General features: G+C 43.8%; 1 protein-coding gene across 2 annotated transcripts in view; it reads right to left on the bottom strand.

The window, feature by feature from the left end:
- LOC144762304 (exportin-5-like) overlaps positions 1–18,473 on the bottom strand; it is a 2,548,278-nt gene that overhangs the window by 828,993 nt on the left and 1,700,812 nt on the right. For both annotated transcript variants that reach the window (XM_078647452.1, XM_078647453.1), the window contains one exon: positions 556–737. In XM_078647452.1, the coding sequence (XP_078503578.1) occupies positions 556–737 (182 nt within the window). The remainder of the gene's footprint in view (positions 1–555; positions 738–18,473) is intronic.

The raw sequence follows: 18,473 nt of genomic DNA, 5'->3' as shown, positions 1-18,473 counted from the left end.
AATTTATGGGGAAAAGAAATCCAACTCGTTGGATTAATCTTCCAAGTTAAGAGGATTAGGAACCTTGTAATGGGATCCATAATGGATTTAGCAATAAATAATATTTCCTTAGCTGAGTTTTAAGCCCATAAATATATTTCCACAATGAAAGCCATTTGCACATTCTTAATAGCCATATAGTAATTTTTGATAGACTCTCTGACCTTGCCTTTGGCAATGAGATCGTAAGATTTACCCCCTGATGTTCCAGAATTTTGCAGATTTTCTTAAGGGCTGTCAGCTGGTGATTAAACCAAGGTGCTGGAGGATAAGGCTTGGTTTTGAAACTGATGGCATTGGGATAAGCTTGTCTAAGACAGTGGTGATCCAGGAGTTGACCTTATCTTCCAGGGTCTCAACCTGGGCATATACTGTCAATAAGCGTTCACTTTAGTTTAGTTTCACATTTTTGTAATACAATGGCTACTTCAAGATAGCTAATGCGTTTAATAATGATTCTATGCAAGACAGACTTGATTGCTTGATACTAAACATGAATATGTTAACGCAACTCACCTGATGAGAGAGAACACATTGTTGAGAAGTGTAGAAATGAGTTCAGTGCAGGGATTGCGGAAGATTGGATCACCATTGGGCATGCGACCAGTGACAAATCCACCAGCTTCAGCATCATTTAAGTCTGTGGGTCGCTGAGTCCATCTCAACACTTCCAGGATGCTAGATACACAATAGATGATCTAAAATGAAAATATTTATAATGTAAATATTTTGGTAGCGATAGACTCAATTTTTACAGAACTTTTCTATTGTTAAATAGAGAAATTGCAGTGGAAAAACTAGAAAATAAACTTAGCTGTGAGGGTAGTTTTCCAGCATTTTTGCCTTCTAAAGATTTTTAAATATTTTCGATATTACGGACTTCCAGGACAGAAATTAATTAAAAAAATATACAAGAGGTAGCATAAACAACACATATTTTGCCAATTATTCTGCAGCCCATCCAATGTATCAGGTTGTTTGTCTCATCTGCCAATCAGTGTGAGAGTGCCTCAGGTTAACTCCAGTGGGCATTTGAGATCATTTTTACAATTGCTGATTAGAACTGAAGTTTCAACTGTATAATTGAGAAGTACAAAAATAATTTAACAATGCTAACCAACACCTTTAACTAAGCATATCATTTGTTTGATCAAATGTTCAGTGTAACAAAATGGGCCCTGCCCTTTAAATCTGCATGGATTTTTTTCTTTTGGACCACCTGGTTTTGGACTTTTTAATGTGGGTGAGCCTCACAACTGTGTACTCAACCGCAGTCTGACTACGCGTGTTTACCGCCAGCCTTTCCGCCTCTTTAGATGGGAACCCCTGTGGCGTAGCAAGGGTGAGGGGCACTTGGCTGGACACATGGGAACACGTATGCATACGCGTGTGCGGACTGCATGTGTGGGACTACAGTCTTACAGGTAACCTGGCACAGAGGGGACTCTGCAGGGTTAGAAATTGACCGGGATAGGCCTTATAATAATAGTAGACACTCAGAGAAAGTCAATGTGGTTTACTGCCTTATCGCCAGTGACAATTTATAGGGGGAAATCTGCCTTTGGCCTACAAAGTCCATCACAATATCAAAATGGGTGAAACATGTGCCATGATGGATTATGCAAGTCCCAAGAAACAATATGTACATTTTATGGGTCATCCAGAAGGATTATGGTTCTTACACTGTAAGCGTCTGTTCTTAGCATGTAGTGTTGTAGATTCACAGCTTTGCATATTCCTGCCATCTAGTGTTGGATACGGATTAGTGCAAGTTGTTTTTTTACGAAGAAGTCTTTCAAGTCACGAGGTAAAGTGACTCCCCCTCTTGGTGATATTGCGTATGGGCATCAACTCCATTGTTAGATTGTTTTTCCCCATTCAAGTGAGACTGGAATGTGAGTAAGTGTTACTAAAAAGACGACCATGCATATGATAGTGTAGCTAGGTACTGTAATGGCCACAAGTGTCGGTGGAGGAGGGTGGGTGCATGTGAACCAGCAACACTACATGCCACGAACAGATGCTTACAGGGTAAACATCATCAATGGTATGAGTGGTTGTCGATACACATGCTTTGCATAGACTATAATGCAGTGCCCTCCAAAAAGTGATGGCTAACCGAAGGGTGTTGCAGTAGTTTGAAAAAGAGTGCGTAGCACTGTCTGTCCTACATTTGCTTGTTGGCATGCTAAAACATCCACACAGTTATGTTTAGTGTGTGGGGTTGAACATGTAGCTGCTTTACAAGTTTCTGCTATTAGTATATTTCCCAGAAAAGCCATAGATGCTCTTATCTTATGAGTAGAGTTTGCTCTTGGAGGTGTGGGCAAAGTTCTTTTAGTTTTGATTGAACATGTCTGAATGATATTTGATTATCCATCTAGAGATACCAGATTCAGATATGAGCTTTCCTGTGTGAGAGGCTGAAAAAGTTCAGGGGTGTGGAATTTAATAAAATATCTACTTGTCAATGGGGGCAGGCTGCTTAATAAATCTACTTGTCTTTTAACAAAATCCACTTGTCCTCTTTGTGGCATGTAATGCAGCAACAAATTACGCAGCAATCTATACTACTATTATAAAGAGAGAACTGTGTCCTTTGAGCCAGGTAAACTCGAAAAGTACACCACCAATCGCAACACCCAATACAGCGTTGGAAAGGGGGGGTCCAGTACATGGACATAGGCTATAAAAAATAATAAAATAAACGTTATTAAAAAAATAAACAATAAAAAAAAAGTAGTCCCTAAGAAGTAGCGCCGGCCGTGTGCGCTAACAACGTGGACGTGCTGACATCATCTAGCGCGGGGAGGAGCGGTGAAGTCCTGGAATTGTTAGGCAGCTTGGGTGAATGCATGTGCATCTGCTTTTCAGGGTGAACCATCGGTGCTGAACAGAAAGGCTTCTCCCTGCAGCATAACAACCCTCTTCAGCGGAGTGGTGCATTCCACTATGTAGTCAGACAGTCCTCTCAGCTGATGCGGCTTCAGTCTCATGACTTCTTGCGCTTTCATTTTCTACATTTTTCCCCCGCAGCTCCCTTTCTCTGTCGGCAAGTGGATTAAAAAACAACAAAGGAAACATGCTACTCTTCGCGTGGTCGAAAGGACGGCACTGATGCCAATTTGCAAATGATATCGGAAACCATGGTTTACCTGAACGTTTACGATTGCGAATTACGTTCTCCATAGGCTTTTAAAGGATGGCTTCAAATTTTAATGACGTCGTCAGGCAAGGATATGTGAAGATAAGGAGCAGACGCTTAGGTGTAAGTATATTTTCATTTTCCTTGGATGGTTCCAATTGCCGGTGTATTCTTGCCTCTTCAGAAATAATTAGGCTGCAGACCCTCGTGTAGCAATGAAATGGCCACCTCTTAATTTAAATCTTAATGCATTCTTATAAGTAGAACATCTTATGACAAAATCAATAGCTCAAATCTGTCTATGTTAACAGAATCCCTGCACTCACTAGATTACCAGTCCCTGTTAAAAATGCCTCCATTGTAAAGAGCTCCTGTTTCCTGGCTGACAATAACTTTCCACTTGATGCATTATGCTTTTTCAATACTAGCAGGGGAAAAATTGCTTTGAAGAATACTGGATCAAATAAATCTTCAGCAGAAAATGGGTTTAGACGGCGGTATGTGCCGGTGAACTGTGTGCGGATGATTGGGGGCCATGAAGGTGGCGGTTCGGCTGATTGGGGGCCCTGAAGGTGGACAACGTCGGGACGGGCTGCGGCCCTGAAGCAGCCTTTTGCTCCCGGACAACGTCGGGACGGGCTGCTAGTCTCATTATACAAGAGTACTGATATAGCCTCTCTGATTATGCCAGGTTTCATACCATAGTGGTGTTTGAATACAAGCAATTCCCTTATGCTGCTATGTTTCTGCAGGTCTACATACTGGGGCTGAAGGTAGCGGTAAGCAATAGTTCCAGGGTGGGAATGCCCTTTTTAGTCTGTGCAAACCTACTAATGTGCATGTTTTAAGGGTTTTCACTAATTCTTCCCTAATCATTTCACATACTGAGAACGGTTAGAAATTTGCTACTGACAGTGGCAGACTTAAAACTTCTTCCAGGGTTGGGAAAAACATGGTTGGAGGAAAAGTGAACTTTAAAACATTCAGATTTTCACTTAAGCAAATCTACACCTGCATATTTTGCCCATGCTAAAATGCAGTTCACAAATATTTTCTGGGAGTACTATTTCTTGGCCTACTTCTGTAAATTCTTGTGAATTCATGGAAACTGTACATATGCACTTAATGCAAGGATATATACCATGGATGCACTTTTGAGACTTTCTTTAATAATTGGGCCTCAAATTAGGCCTGGGGTTAACCATGACCTTTTGTTTTGTTTTTTATTCTGTCTCTCTCCGTCTGTCTATCAGTTGGTGTCACTGTAAGTGACAGTATTTTGCTCTTTTAGAAGAAGCATATTGGCACACAAAGTAGTTTTGTTCAGTGCCCAGAACCGCTGTGGCAATGAATGCTGAGACCAACAATTTTTTGTTTTGCTTTTGCCAATGCTTGTTAGAATGGTGAGGACCCAGCAGCTCCAACACTGTTAAGGTTTTACAAAAAACATGCCTAAACAAGTCACGCCTTGACAAAACCAAAAGGCTGACCACCAATTTCAGATTCACTAGTTTTGCCAATGCTTGTTTGTGCTTGTTTTCCATATTCTTATTTAAACTGGTTACACTGATATTCTATTCTGAAAATGTATGGGAAATACTATTCATACATCAACATGTTCCTAAATGATGCTGCAAAGATACGGTACCTAAAATCTTACAGTAGTTTAGCTCAAGGTTTTCTTTTCTTAGATGCATTTTTTTGTGAACGTTTTATTTTGAAAGCAAAGAATCATCACTCCTGCTTTCAAGCTTCAGCAAATATTTACATATAATCAGAGAGCATTCTGGGTGCATTATACAGAGCCTCATATTATTAAACTTTGAAAATGTGTGTACACTTTTATACTGGAACCACCGTCAGTAGTGCAGGCTGAGCTTAAAACATTTACTTTTAGTGCTCACCCTAATAATAAAGGCTTTGCGTTAATGAACTATATATACAAGTTTGAACAGCATTAGCACACATATTACATATAACACACACTTTACCCTAATTGTAGAGAATGCCCCTCCCTGAGCCACAATGTGGTACTGTAAACTGGCAGCCAAAGGGTTTGTGCTGCAGAGGGTTGGGCCTACTTGTCCCAAGGACAAAATGCACATTAAACCTTGTTGCCCTTGACCCCAAACAATGTGTCCCGGGCGTCGGGCTATAGGAATTCCACATCCCTGAAAAAGCTACAAAAAGTTGTTTAGTGTTATGAAACTCTTTAGATCTGTCAATATTGTACAAGAAAGCTGTTAACATCTAGTGTATGAAGGCCTCTTTCTGCAACTGAATAAGCCCGTGCAAAGAAGACCGGTAATTCAACTGACTGATTTAGGTGAAAGGTAGAAACTACCTTTGGAAATCATTTTTCGTTAGTTCGAAGTACTACCCTATCCCTGTGTAGCTGGAAGAAGGGATCTTCCAAGGTTAGTGTCTGGAGCTCACTGACTAGTAGAGGTGATGGCTACTAGAAAGGCTACCTTCCAGATAGGAATAGGAGGGGGCAATTATATAAGGATTCAAATGGTAGACTCATAAGCTGGTAAGTATAATGTTGAGATTCAAAGCAGGTGGAGGGGAATGCCTGGGTGGAATTACTCTTTTAAGGCCTCCCATTAATGCTTTAAAAACTGGTACCTTAAACAATCTTAAATGATATCTATTTTTCAGGTAGGCTGCTACCGCACCTAGATGTAGGCACACTGAAGTATACGCTAATCCAGAAGTCTGCAAATGCAATAGATAGCTTTGTTTAGATAGGTAGTTTTGATTAATTGCATTAAAATGGTCAATGTGTTCACCACCACAGTAGAAGACAAATCTTTTCCACTTTGCAGCATAACATGCTCTGGTTGTAGGTTTACGTGCCTCTTTAAGAGTGGTCATACATTCTGGTAGGTGATTTAGGTAACTGAATTCTATGACATTAGTAGCCAAATCGCAAGGATGAGTTCCTCTGGATTTGAGTGCATGTCCTCTCTATGGTTCTGAGTGAGAAGATCTGGATTGCAGGGAAGCTTCTCATGTGGCACTACTGAAAGTTCTAATAGTTTGGTGAACCATGGTTGTCAAGCCCAAGTGGGAGCTATGAGAATGAGGATGAGACGTTTTCCTGAGCTTCCGAACCACAAACAGAAGAGGAGGGAGAATTGGAAAAGCGTAGGCAAATAGCCCTGACCAGTTCGTCCATACAGCATTGCCCATGAACAGTGGGTGTGGGAGCCTGGAGGTGCAGTTTGGGCATTTTGCATTGTGTTCAGTTGCAATGAGGTATACCCTCACCTTTGGAGGTATGGGAGGGTGACTCTCAGGGTTGGGAGTTCCCACTTGTGGACGTGCTGCCGTATCATGCCGAGGGGGTCAGCAAAGTTGTTGTCAATCCCGGGAAGATGCACTGCTAACTGTTGTAACTTCCTTTGGTTCCTCCCTTTCCCCTTGTCCCCCCCCCCTCCTTATTCACATAGTGGTACAGCCCAGCTGTCAACTGAGAGGCAGCCTCAGAACGTTCGTGAGAGACTGTCCGCCCAGCCGGGAGCACCTGATGTATTTTGTACTCATTAAACCGGTATAACTATTCACCGCTTTAAGTGTATTTACTTTTTCTGGCGACGAGGGTCAAGGAGCTGAGCCAGGGTCAGCGTGGTGCCCCCCCCCCCCTGGATGAGATTCTGCTGGGACGGATCGGACGTTCATCTTACCTGGTGCAGGGACTTCGCTTTGAAACTCCAAATTACTGTGCTGTCTTCCATGCGCCACTGCTTCGAGATTTTGAAGCACTTGACAGGAGAGAAGCGAATGAATTGTGTATGCGGTACTACGGCTTTCTTCTGACTCTCTGAGGTGAGCCGTGTGTGCTGGGTTGATCCGGAGGCATTTTCTAACGCTCCTCTCAGTTTTCACGGAGGAGATTCAAGCGGTGATTCGTCTGGTACTTTCCAGGCGTCCGGTGATTAGCTGTGCCCTGAGTTTGCCTGTGAGGTGAAGGTCTTCGTGTTTCCCAACGAGCCTGGTGACTGTGTTGGTTGGCGCTGGAAAGGAAGCGGAGCGCCCCGTGAGAGCAGCGCAGCCTCACCGCGCCTCTCCTTGTCTGTTCGCTGGGATGGAAGCGGAGCGCCCCGGGTGAGCACCGCAGCCCTATCGCGTTTCTCCTTGGCTGTTCGCTCCGAGTTCACAGCGGGGGTCTCTATGGCGCTGTCTCATTAATATGTACCCGCTCCAGCTGTTAAAGGTGACCTGACTATTTGAGAGACTTTTCCTTCATCGTTGGGTTTCGTTTCGATCCCTCCTGAGGTAACAAAGATCCTCCCAGGAAGTTCCCGCCTACCTCCGAGCCTTGTGGGTACTGGAGAGGCAGAAAGAGGACTTTATTCGCTTTTGTGAAGGGACAGCCAACATTTATATCCATTGTGATCTTTCTGTGGGGTATTAATTTCCTATGTTTATAATTAAGACCTTTTACCTGAAAAATCCTTCCTGGTCAAATTTAACTCTTCCCTCCTCATTCATTTTCTGGTGGTTTTCAGTCATCTCCTTTACAATATTATTTAGTGTCATTTTGTGCATGGCCATGGCAGGGGCAGGAATGAGCCAACCTCCACCATTTCTAAATGACCTAGGGGAGCCCGAAATACCATGGAAGAGATGGGAAGGGATTTTCAAGTCCTATCTCATAGCAATAGGAGGGGGAAATTATAACAATGTGAGAAAACAGCACATTTTGTTACACAATTTAGGCATACATGGAAGAAAAGTGTTTGAGGATATAACTGGCAGATTAGTTGATGATGAACAGGAAGAAGTTGAAGGGGTAAATGTATATGATTATACCTTGATGAAATTAGAGGAACACTTTAAAATTAAAATAAATGTTGTTCTGGAGAGACACAAATTCTACAAAAGAGCACAGAAGAAAGATGAAAAAGTGATCAATTATGTAGCTGTTCTTAGGGGTTTAGCAGCTACGTGTGATTTTGGGGTGCTTACTGATTCTATGATAAGGGATCAGATTGTGAGGTGCACGAATGATCCTAGAATACAGGAGGAACTCCTTACTAGGAACCCTGATCTGGAGGAAACTTTGAGCATAGCTAAAGGGTTGGAGCATACAGCCATGTGTATGAAGGAGATGAAAATACATGAGGGGGCAATTAGAGAAAAAGGGGAAAGCAAAGTATCTAATGAGGGGGATACTATTTGTAAGGTGGGAGAGAAGGCCAAGGGTGATCAGCGCAGCAACCCACCGGGATTACTTTGTTACAAATGTGGTAGCCCTAGTCATTTAGCGAATAACTAGAAGTGTCCTGCCAGGAACACTCTGTGCAGGAAGTGTAATAAACGAGGGCATTTCTCCAAGGTGTGTAAAAACTTCAACCAGAAAGTACATATGGTGGAAAATGTTGAAATTGTAGATGAGAGAGAAAAAACGTATATCTTCCAGGTGGGGGATGAGGAAGAAAATGAATGTAATATTTATCCCACATGTGAAATTGTTTTAGATGGTAAGAAGTTTGTTGCTTATGCAGATTCATGCTCCCCTTACACTCTTATTGACAAAAGGGAATTTGATGAGAAGTTTGCAGGACAAGGAGTAGTATTAGAGAAGGCAGACATAAATCCCGTTGGATACTTCAAGGAGCGCATACCGCTTGAGGGTATGACAAAAATGAGAATATCCTTTAAAGACAGGCACACGGTGGGGAAGGTGTATGTCTCCATGAGAGGTTCTAATCTGCTGGGATGGAAAGATCAGAAGAAACTGGGCATCAAGCTAGATCCCAACAACAAAGAACAAGTGCTTTTAGTGGAACCAACCAGTGTAGCAGAAGATGTCACTCAAGAATTTAAGGAGGTGTTTAGTGAGGACTTAGGGGTGTTAAAGAATTATGTGCATAAGATCACTCTCAAGGAGGACTCTAAACCAGTGATACACAAAACACGCTCCATACCTCTACGCATGAGAGAGCCATTGAAAATCGAGTTAGACAAATTGGTCAGACAAGGAGTGATTAAAGAAATAGAAACATCTTCATGGTTGGCCCCAATTGTTCTCACGACCAAGGATGGAGGAAAGAACATTAGGTTGTGTGTAGATCTAAGAGACTTGAATGCGAACATCCTGATTGACCGGTACCCACTCCCCAGAATAGGAGAAATGTTGACAACCATACAGGGTGCCAGGTACTTCAGTGTGTTGGATTTGTCTTCGGCATACTATCAGGTTGTGCTACATCCGGACTCACAGAACCTGACGGCGTTTACCACCCCATTTGGTAACTATAAATTTCTACGGATGCCTTTCGGTTTGGCCTCGGCGGCAGCAGCCTTCCAACGGGTGATGCAACACGTCCTTAAGAATTGCTGTAAGACTATGTGTTTCCAGGATGATATACTAATCTATGGTTCTGACGTGGAAGAACATAATGAGAACTTAAGAGAGGTGCTAAAAAGACTTAAGGAGGTTGGATTCACCACCAGATTGAGTAAATGCAAACTGGGTGTGAGTTCAGTGGATTATCTGGGCCATACTATCTCTGAGGAAGGGATCAAACCAAAATGTGATTTGGTCAATGCTGTTAGAGATGCCCCTACACCCACAAACAAAGAGGAAGTGTTGTCATTTTTGGGACTAGCTGAATACATGGTCAAGTTCATAAAAGACTTTGCTGGCAGGACACATGCCATGAGAGAATTGGTCAAGAAGGACAACAACTTTGAGTGGGGTGAGAAACAAGAAGTGGCTTTCAGAGATATAAAGAATGCCATAATTCAGGCACCTTTCATAGGCAAATTTGATCAGGAAAAAGAAATAATAATAACCACGGATGCGAGTAACAAGGGAATTGGAGCAACCCTATCACAAAGAGGAGATAAGCAACTTAGGGTAATTGCCTTTGCATCAAGAACACTCACATCTCCAGAAACTAACTATTCGACAGTGGAAAAGGAAGCTCTTGCCGTATACTGGGCAATCAACATTTCAAATTTTATGTGTGGGGAGCACCATTCGAGGTGCACACGGATCACAAACCGTTGGTCCCTCTGTTTTCTAAGAAGAACATGGAAGAAATGACCCCGCGCATTGCCAAATGGGTTTTGGTTCTTCAGGGTTATAATTTCCGAGCGGTGTATATCCCTGGACAACAGAACAGAGCAGCGGATTTTCTCTCAAGAGCTCCAGTTAGTAGTGTGACAGAAGAGGAAAAAGTGGAAGACACAATCCTGGAGATAAGCGTAGCAGCTGTAATGTAGGAAGATTGGGACAATCATATGGAAAAAGATGAGACTTTGAAGAAAGTGAAGAAGCACATAACCATGGGCTGGCCGAAGAAGTGCAAAGAATTGGAAAGGGAGATCCAACCGTTTTGGAATGTGAGCGAAGATCTCTCGGTGGAGGCGAACTATATTCTGAAATCTGGAAAACTACTTCCCCGGAGGGAGTGAGACAGCATGTCATCGCTCTAGCCCATGAGGGTCATCTGGGCAGAAGCCTTTGCAAATCTCGATTAAGAGCAGACTATTGGTTCCCTGAGATGGACCGAGAAATGGAAGAGAAAGTGCGTGACTGTTATGCATGCAGCATCAGTGATAAATCCAAGGTTACCAAGCACTCACCCTTGATACCAGTGGAAGTACCCCTGGCCCCTTGGAGAAAACTGGGATTTGATATCACGGGACCCATTCATGGAAAAGGCCCACAAGACTGGTACCTATTAGTACTCATAGACTACTATTCCAACTGGATTACTCACAAGTTTGTAGTGAACATTAGTACAAAGTCCGTTATTGGTTTCTTGAAGGAGGTGTTCTCGAGAGAGGGGATACCAGCAACACTTGTAACGGACAATGGTGTCCAGCTGACATCTGACGAAATGAAAGAATTCTTGAGAGACTGTTCTATTTCCCATATCCGCACGCCGTTGTACTGTCCCAAAGCCAATGGCAAGGTGGAAAGGGCGAACCGTCTACTTAAGGAGAGCATCAAATTAGCAGGAAAGTCGGGAAAAAATATAGAAGTTGCGGTAATGGAGACATTATGGGCTTACCATACTACCCCCAACTCCACCACAGAACGATCACCTTTCGAGCTAATGAGAGGAAGAAAAGCAGGTTCTAAGTTGTCCCCGCAGTGGATGGGAAAAGACACTCTCACAGAGGTGGATTTGGAAGAGATGAAGAGGAGAATTGAAGACAAGCAGGACAAGTACAATAGTGGTACGACAGGAAGTGGGGGGTGAAGGAAAAGAATCTCAGCAGAGGACAGTTGGTGTACATCAGGAGACCAGACAGAATGGGCAAAAGTGAGGACAGGTTCTTTGCCCCAGGAAGGATAAGGGAGGTCAAGAGTAATGTCGTAGTTATGCAGGATGGTAGAGTATGGAGTCAAGATAGAGTAGTTCCTGTCACCTCCAAGAGTGATCAGTCGAGGGTGGTTGGTACACAGCCAGGTGACAGAGCCGATATTCAGGGGCAACGTAGGGAAAGTCACAGGAAGAAGACCGCTCCGTCCTGGCATAGGCAGTATAGCATGAGATGATTCTATTTTAATAGTAACGTTCTATGCAGCATTGCTAGTGATGATTCTTTTTTACAGAAATGTTTTTCCTCATATTTCTTTACCAAGCATGTTATTGTATTATTGTCCGCTCCTCGGACCAATGTTTCCCCCAGTTCCTCTCCCCTTCTCCTTTAGGGAGGAAGATGTGTTGTAACTTCCTTTGGTTCCTCCCTTTCCCCTTGTCCCCCCCCTCCTTATTCACATAGTGGTACAGCCCAGCTGTCAACTGAGAGGCAGCCTCAGAACGTTCGTGAGAGACTGTCCGCCCAGCCGGGAGCACCTGATGTATTTTGTACTCATTAAACCGGTATAACTATTCACCGCTTTAAGTGTATTTACTACACTAACATATTAATGTTGTGACGTTTTGCTCAACGCCAAATCATCTGATATAGGTATGAACTGTAGAGAGTGTGTCTCACCCTTTTTTATAAATAGAATATTGCTGTTGTGTTGTCAGTGCAGACCAAGACAACTTTGCCCTTGAGGTGGACTAGAAATGCTTTCAATGCTAGGCGAACTATTTGAAGCTCTAGGTAGTTGATGTGGAGACTCTGGTGTTTGGTGTTCCAGAGAGCCTGAATTGTGATATTCTGTAGATGTACACCCCATCCTGTAAGGGATGTGTCAGCTGTAAGAATAATCTGGGAAACAGGGTCAAGAAGAGGCTACCCTTTTGATAGGTTCTATGTGTTTCACCACTGATGTGTGCAGCTGTCTATCAACACTAGATCTTGTAATTGACCCTGTAACTGAGACCATTGACTTGCTAGACATTCTTGCAACGGACGCATATGTAATCTTGCATGTGGTGCTTGCAATACAAGACGCCATCATGCCTAGAAGTCATTGAACTATTTTGACTTATGTGTGGATTGGGGTGAAATTGATGCAGCAGTTATGTGATGTTGTGAACCTGACTGCATTTGGGTAGGATAACCTGAACTGTGTGTTGAGAATAACCCCTAGATAAGGATGAATCTGTGAAGGCTGAAAAAGTGATTTTTGTATGTTGACTGTAAACCCCAATTGATGAAGTTGAATAGTGGTCTCAGTAGTTGTAGGCACAACTAAAGCATACCGGCTTGGATTAGCCAATCACCCAGCTATGGGAAGACCTGAATACTCTGTGTAGATGTGCTGCAACTACCACCAAACATTTGGTGAACAATCGGGTGTGTGAGAAAGGACCCTCTTTCTGCATGGTAGCCCCCACATTTTGCTGAATTGCTGATGTGCTTTGACTGAGTGTGCCCTGGGCTCCTGCTAATCAGGTACCCAGGCCCTATGTTCTTTACCTAAAACTGCATTGAAGCCTAAACCAAATTGTCATTTCTGGCCACATGTCAGCCCCTGGTAAATGGTACCTGTGTTACCCAGAGCACTGTGGCCATAGAAGGCCTCTAAAGGCTGCAGCACTTAATGTGCCACCCTTAGAGGTCCTGGACCATTACACTCACACTCTGCCTTCACAGGCTGCGTGTTTTGGTCCAGACAAAGTGAAGAGTCGACATGGCACACATCTCTGTGACGCCAAAACAGAGAGAGGGGTCCGCCTATTCTAAAGGGACAGGACACCAAACTGACCTCAAGTCAACAAAACAATTTCCCTTTGGAATGTCTTCAAGAGCAAACGGTCATTCACTCATATCAAAACCATACAAATTTCACAGTAAGTATTGCAAAAGCACCAACGCTACATACAACGTGTTTTATTCAATGAATCTCAATTCCATTTATAATTATTAAATTCTGTTACAGAAGTGCATTAAAACCATTAAAACACAAAAACAGTATATATAATTATTAACAATCACATATGTCAAAGATGCATTTATAGAGTACCACTCCTAGACCCATTAGACGCACTAATCAAAAAGCCATGTCTTGGTCAACACATTGTTATCTGTAATACATAGTTCTCTGTAATACATAGTTTGGTGACCAAACCAGTTCAATTTAGTGCATTAGAATACAGTGCAACTCGTTCGGTGATATCAACTGGTCCGACCACCTTCTTCAGGCGAAAAATACTTGATGTCTCCTAACAGTTCATCAAAATTGCTGATGAAACGATCAAATGTACTCAGACGGTCAACGTTCTCCACCTAGTTATGCCAGTCCGGCATGTAGGTCCCATAGATTTTAATATGTCAATGTGGGCGTGTAAACTTCCAATCCAATAGGACTTGGTTGTATTTAAAACGTGGTATTTGCTTATTTTCACACCCACTTTTCCCTGTAATTGGACCAGGGGCCGGGACTTAGAAGTCTACTCCATACTCCCATCATTCACTATTTCTAAATAGAACATTTGATTGTTTCACCACCAATTTTGATGAATTGTTGGGAAACATCAAGTATTTTTTTGCCTGAAGAAGGTGGTTGGAACAGTTGTTTTGTTGACTTGAAGACACATCTCTGTGTGCCATGCCTACAACCCACTGCCCTGGCATATATCAGTCAACCCTCTAGCTGGGTGCACTATAACAGTGGTGAGGGTACAGGTGCATGAGCCCTGTACCCCTACAGTGTCTAGGTCCATTCTTAGACATTGTAAGTGCAGTGCTGCCATTAAGAGTATATGGTGCTAGGAGTTTGTCATTACGAACTCCATAGCACCATAATGGCTACACAGAAAACTAAGAAGTTTGGTGTCAAACTTCTCAGCACATTAAACCCACATGGATGACAGTGTGGGATTTAATGAAAAATGCACATAGAGGGCATCTATGAGATGCTCCCTGAAAACGAACCTATCACTAGTGTCCAGGCTGATTGGCGCTTTCAGCTGCCACCACCAGAAATGTTTCTGGAGCCCCGGGTCGAGAGCCTGCTGCTCTCTGGGGCCTGAAACAATGCACATCCTGGGAGGAGGTGCCAAGCCTCCTCCCCCAGGATGGGCAGGGTTCACAAAGGCGAAGCTTCAAAGGCTTGCTGCCTATTTGGGCTACCACTGACCACATGCTGCTTTCAGCAACTGGTCCCCACTGGTTCTGACCCCACTTTGGGCGGGAGAACCGGTGGGAAAAACCAAGGAGGAAGAGAGGTGTGCCAACTCCACCCCTCAGGTGGGAGAGGTGTGGTGAAGCACAACTCTGAGTCTCTGCCATCTTGCAGATGGGCAGGGGGGGGGGGGACTCAGCCAACCAGGGAAAGGCTTATGCCCCACTCCCACTGGACGGTGGAATAATAGGGGGTATACCCACCCCAGGAAAGGGACCCATTGGTTCCAACCTTTTTACCTACCTGTAACCCCCCTAAATCTAGTATTTAGGGCCACCACTGAACCTTGCTTCCTCATACAAGAAGAAACTACAAGAGAAGAAGGACTGAACAGCCATGCAGAAGCTAACAAGAGGAAGACGCGCGGACGCCCCCTGACTTGGCCCCAGCCATACCGGCCTGTCTCCACCTCGAATTTGCTCATGCAAAATACCGGTGTGACCAGCAATCAGCAACCTCGAAAATCCCGGAGGACCTGCCTGCCTTCAACCTCAAAGACTGAGACGCCTTACGTCCTTGGGCGGCCAAACCGACGGTGACTAACCAACCCCCAACTTACTTCTCGAAGTGATGGTTGCACCCAGAAGACCTTCGTCCCCAAGCCTGCAGTGCCTTTGCAAACCGGAGGTTCCCCATTGCAAACAGGACACCCGACGTCGAAACAGAACCCTGCACCTGGCCGCCCTAGAGCCGCTGAGGGTCCACCTTTGGTGCTACTTTGTTTCTCCATTTGCCCTGAGCGAAAGTCAAGGAGCTTTGCTCCCACAACCAAGTGGCCTGCTCGTCAGCAGCCATCAACTGGAGGACCCCATCCCCGATTGGATAACACTGGGCCTCAGCACCCTGCACCTGGCCACCCCAGTTCCACTGAGGGTGTAACTAGAGTGCACCCTTGACCCTGGGGGACCCCTGAGTCTACCCCCAGAACCTCAATTCCCACTACCAAATACTTACCTCTAATTTGATAAAAACTATTTTCCTCCATAGGGTAACATTGACTGTTTTTCTTGGAAATGTTTTTAAGTGTGAAATTTGAAAACCTAGAGAAATTCTTTAAAATTTTACTATTTAACCAAAACTATTTTTACTTACCTTGTTACAGGAAATGTCCCAGAGTAGTATCGAGGTATACTACTCTGAGTAAGAAAAGTAATCTAAAAAGTAACTTACCTGGTATTTTCCTGAGAAGCCCATTCAAGTACTGTACTGAATTTACAAAATATTGCATTTCTCTGCAACCATACTGTAAGTCGAAACAAAGTGCATATACAATTACAATTCAAACTGTTTACAAACTGCATAACTACTGTCAAGTATTTATTGCTTACCTTACCAGGCTTGCCTGGGTTTAGAAAATAAAATAACTAAAATAATTCAGTTTTGAGTGTGCAAATTCATTTGCTGACCGAGTGTGTCCAACACATGCTTTACACTGTCCTCTGATACAGCCTTACTGCTTGACCACACTACCACAAATAGAGAGTGAGGTGCTATCTAACTGTACCTCTGCCTACCTTTGGGATTCCGCTGGACTCTGTGCACACTATACCTCACTTTGGTATAGTATATACAGAGCCAGCTACCTACAGGGTGCAGTAGTGACGCAGAATAGAAGTACTTTGAATTGATAATCTGTTCCTGCTATGATGAACCAGAGAAATTTCCAGTGAGCTGGATGTATCGGAATGTGAAAGTAAGTGTTCTTAAAGTCTAGTGCAGACAAAGTTGCCCTTGCAAAAAAGGGAATTACATCTTGAAGAGTCACCATGGGAAATTGATATGATAGGATGCATTGATTTAGAGGTCTGAGGTCCAGTATGGGTTGAAGTGAACTGTCTTTTTTGGGAATGAGGAAGCATAGAGACTATTCTCATGACCCTTGCTGTGCTAGGGAAACCGGCTATATGGTCTGTTCTGCAAGTGAGCCTGTACTTCCTGTTTGAGCAGGGGCTGGTACTGTGTGGAAAGTATGTGCCTGTCAGGTGGAATGTTTGAAGGCATTTTAATGAGCCCCTGACCATAACCATGTTGGATAATATCCAACACCCACTGGTCTGTGTTTGCAGTTGGGGAAGAAACCTTGTAGTCGTCCCCCAACAGATTTTAAGTGGTCGAGGGAAATGAAAAGTGAGTCACTGTTTGGAATTGAAGGGTGTGGTACTAGTGGAGGCACCTCTTCCATGCCATTTCAAATTATTTCCTCTATATGTGCCCCTGCACTATCCTCTTGAGGGGAAAATGTGATGCTGTTGCTAATAAGAAACGGTGGATGCATTTGATGATGTTGCTTTATTGCCCTGTTTTTATGTGGGGCGTCAAAAGGAACCTCGAGGACTGGGGGATTTGAAGCACCCCTAATGAATTCCCAACCTTTGTGTCCTCCATTTTGTGTTGTGTTTGGTCCACTTGTGGACCAAAGAAATGTTGCTGGTCAAAAGGGACATTAACGAGTGCCTGCTGTAGCTCTGGCTTAAAGCCTGATAGGAGTAGCCAAGCATGTCTACATAATAGTATGCTTGCATTCATTCCCTGGATGCTGTATCCGCGGAATTAAGGGCACATCTAATGGAGTTATTTGATACTAATTTACTCTCCTGTACAATATTATGGCCTTTTTTTTTATACTCCTCAGGAATATGTTGAAGGAGTTCCTCCATCTCGTTCCAATGGGCCCTGTTGCACCTTGCTAATAACCCTTGGGTATTGGCGATTTGCCAATGATTGGCTGACTTTTCTGCCACCTTTTTCCCTGAAGCATCAAAGAGTTTAGACTCGGTCAGGTGGAGGGGCATCTGCTGACATCTGAGACTTTGCTCTTTTGCGGGCATTAGATACCAGCATGGTGTCTGGGGGAAGCTGTCCTTTAATGTAAGGTTGATCTGAGGGTGCAGCTTTGTATTTTTTATCTACACGTGGTGTAATGATGTGTACTCATACTGGATCTTTAAATATGTCACCTGAATGACGGAGCATCCCTTCAAGCATTGGCAGATATTGACATGCTCTAGTAGTAGAGAAGAAGAGTGTATCACAGAGGATTTCATCCTCTATGGGGTCTTTGTGCAAGGGGACATGGTGATACGCAGCTGCAGTAGCTATAAGTTCTTGTAAGGATGTAGGATCATCGGGAGTGATGGTTTAGCTGGGTAAAGTTCTGGGTCACTATCCACGGGCGGGTATATGTCACAGTGTCCCATGGATCTGTGGACTGCTGATCGTCATCTCCTCCCACCTGATCCCCACTATAAGACTGTGCAGAACCCTGGGGAGTAATGTCTCCTGTGTCACTATAATGTGAGGAAGGTAGTGTTGGTGGTGAGGGAGGGGTGGAGAGTAATCAGGCATAGGTGGCTACAAAGGACTAGTTGCAATGTCCTTTTTCTGTTTCTTAGGAGCTATAGGTATATATCAATGGCCTCCTCAAAGGAAACCCAACGTTTTGATGAAACTGGTGCTGACTGAACTGCCTTTGCTAAAATCCAGGCCAGTAGAAGGCTAAATATGTCACTTCTGCTTCAGATCGTGCCTCTCCTTCATAGTTTCAAGGATATGTTCTGGTGCCGAAACGGATGCTTCTGGAGCTGAACTTTGTTTTAAGAGGTGGAGAAGTGTGAGCTCGGCGCCGATGAGGCAGTTGGTTTACTCTGCACCAAGATTGGTCGGCTCAAAGTACTAAATTTTGGCTTGACTTGGTGGCAGGCTTCCTTAGCAGATTCTGTATGCTGACCGTGGCCTGAC

This window comes from Lissotriton helveticus, chromosome 6 (genome assembly GCF_964261635.1).
Source record: "Lissotriton helveticus chromosome 6, aLisHel1.1, whole genome shotgun sequence".
NCBI classification, from domain to species: Eukaryota; Metazoa; Chordata; class Amphibia; order Caudata; family Salamandridae; genus Lissotriton; species Lissotriton helveticus.
Note: the sequence above shows the minus strand (reverse complement) of the source record. Positions and strands in the feature narration are given on the sequence as shown.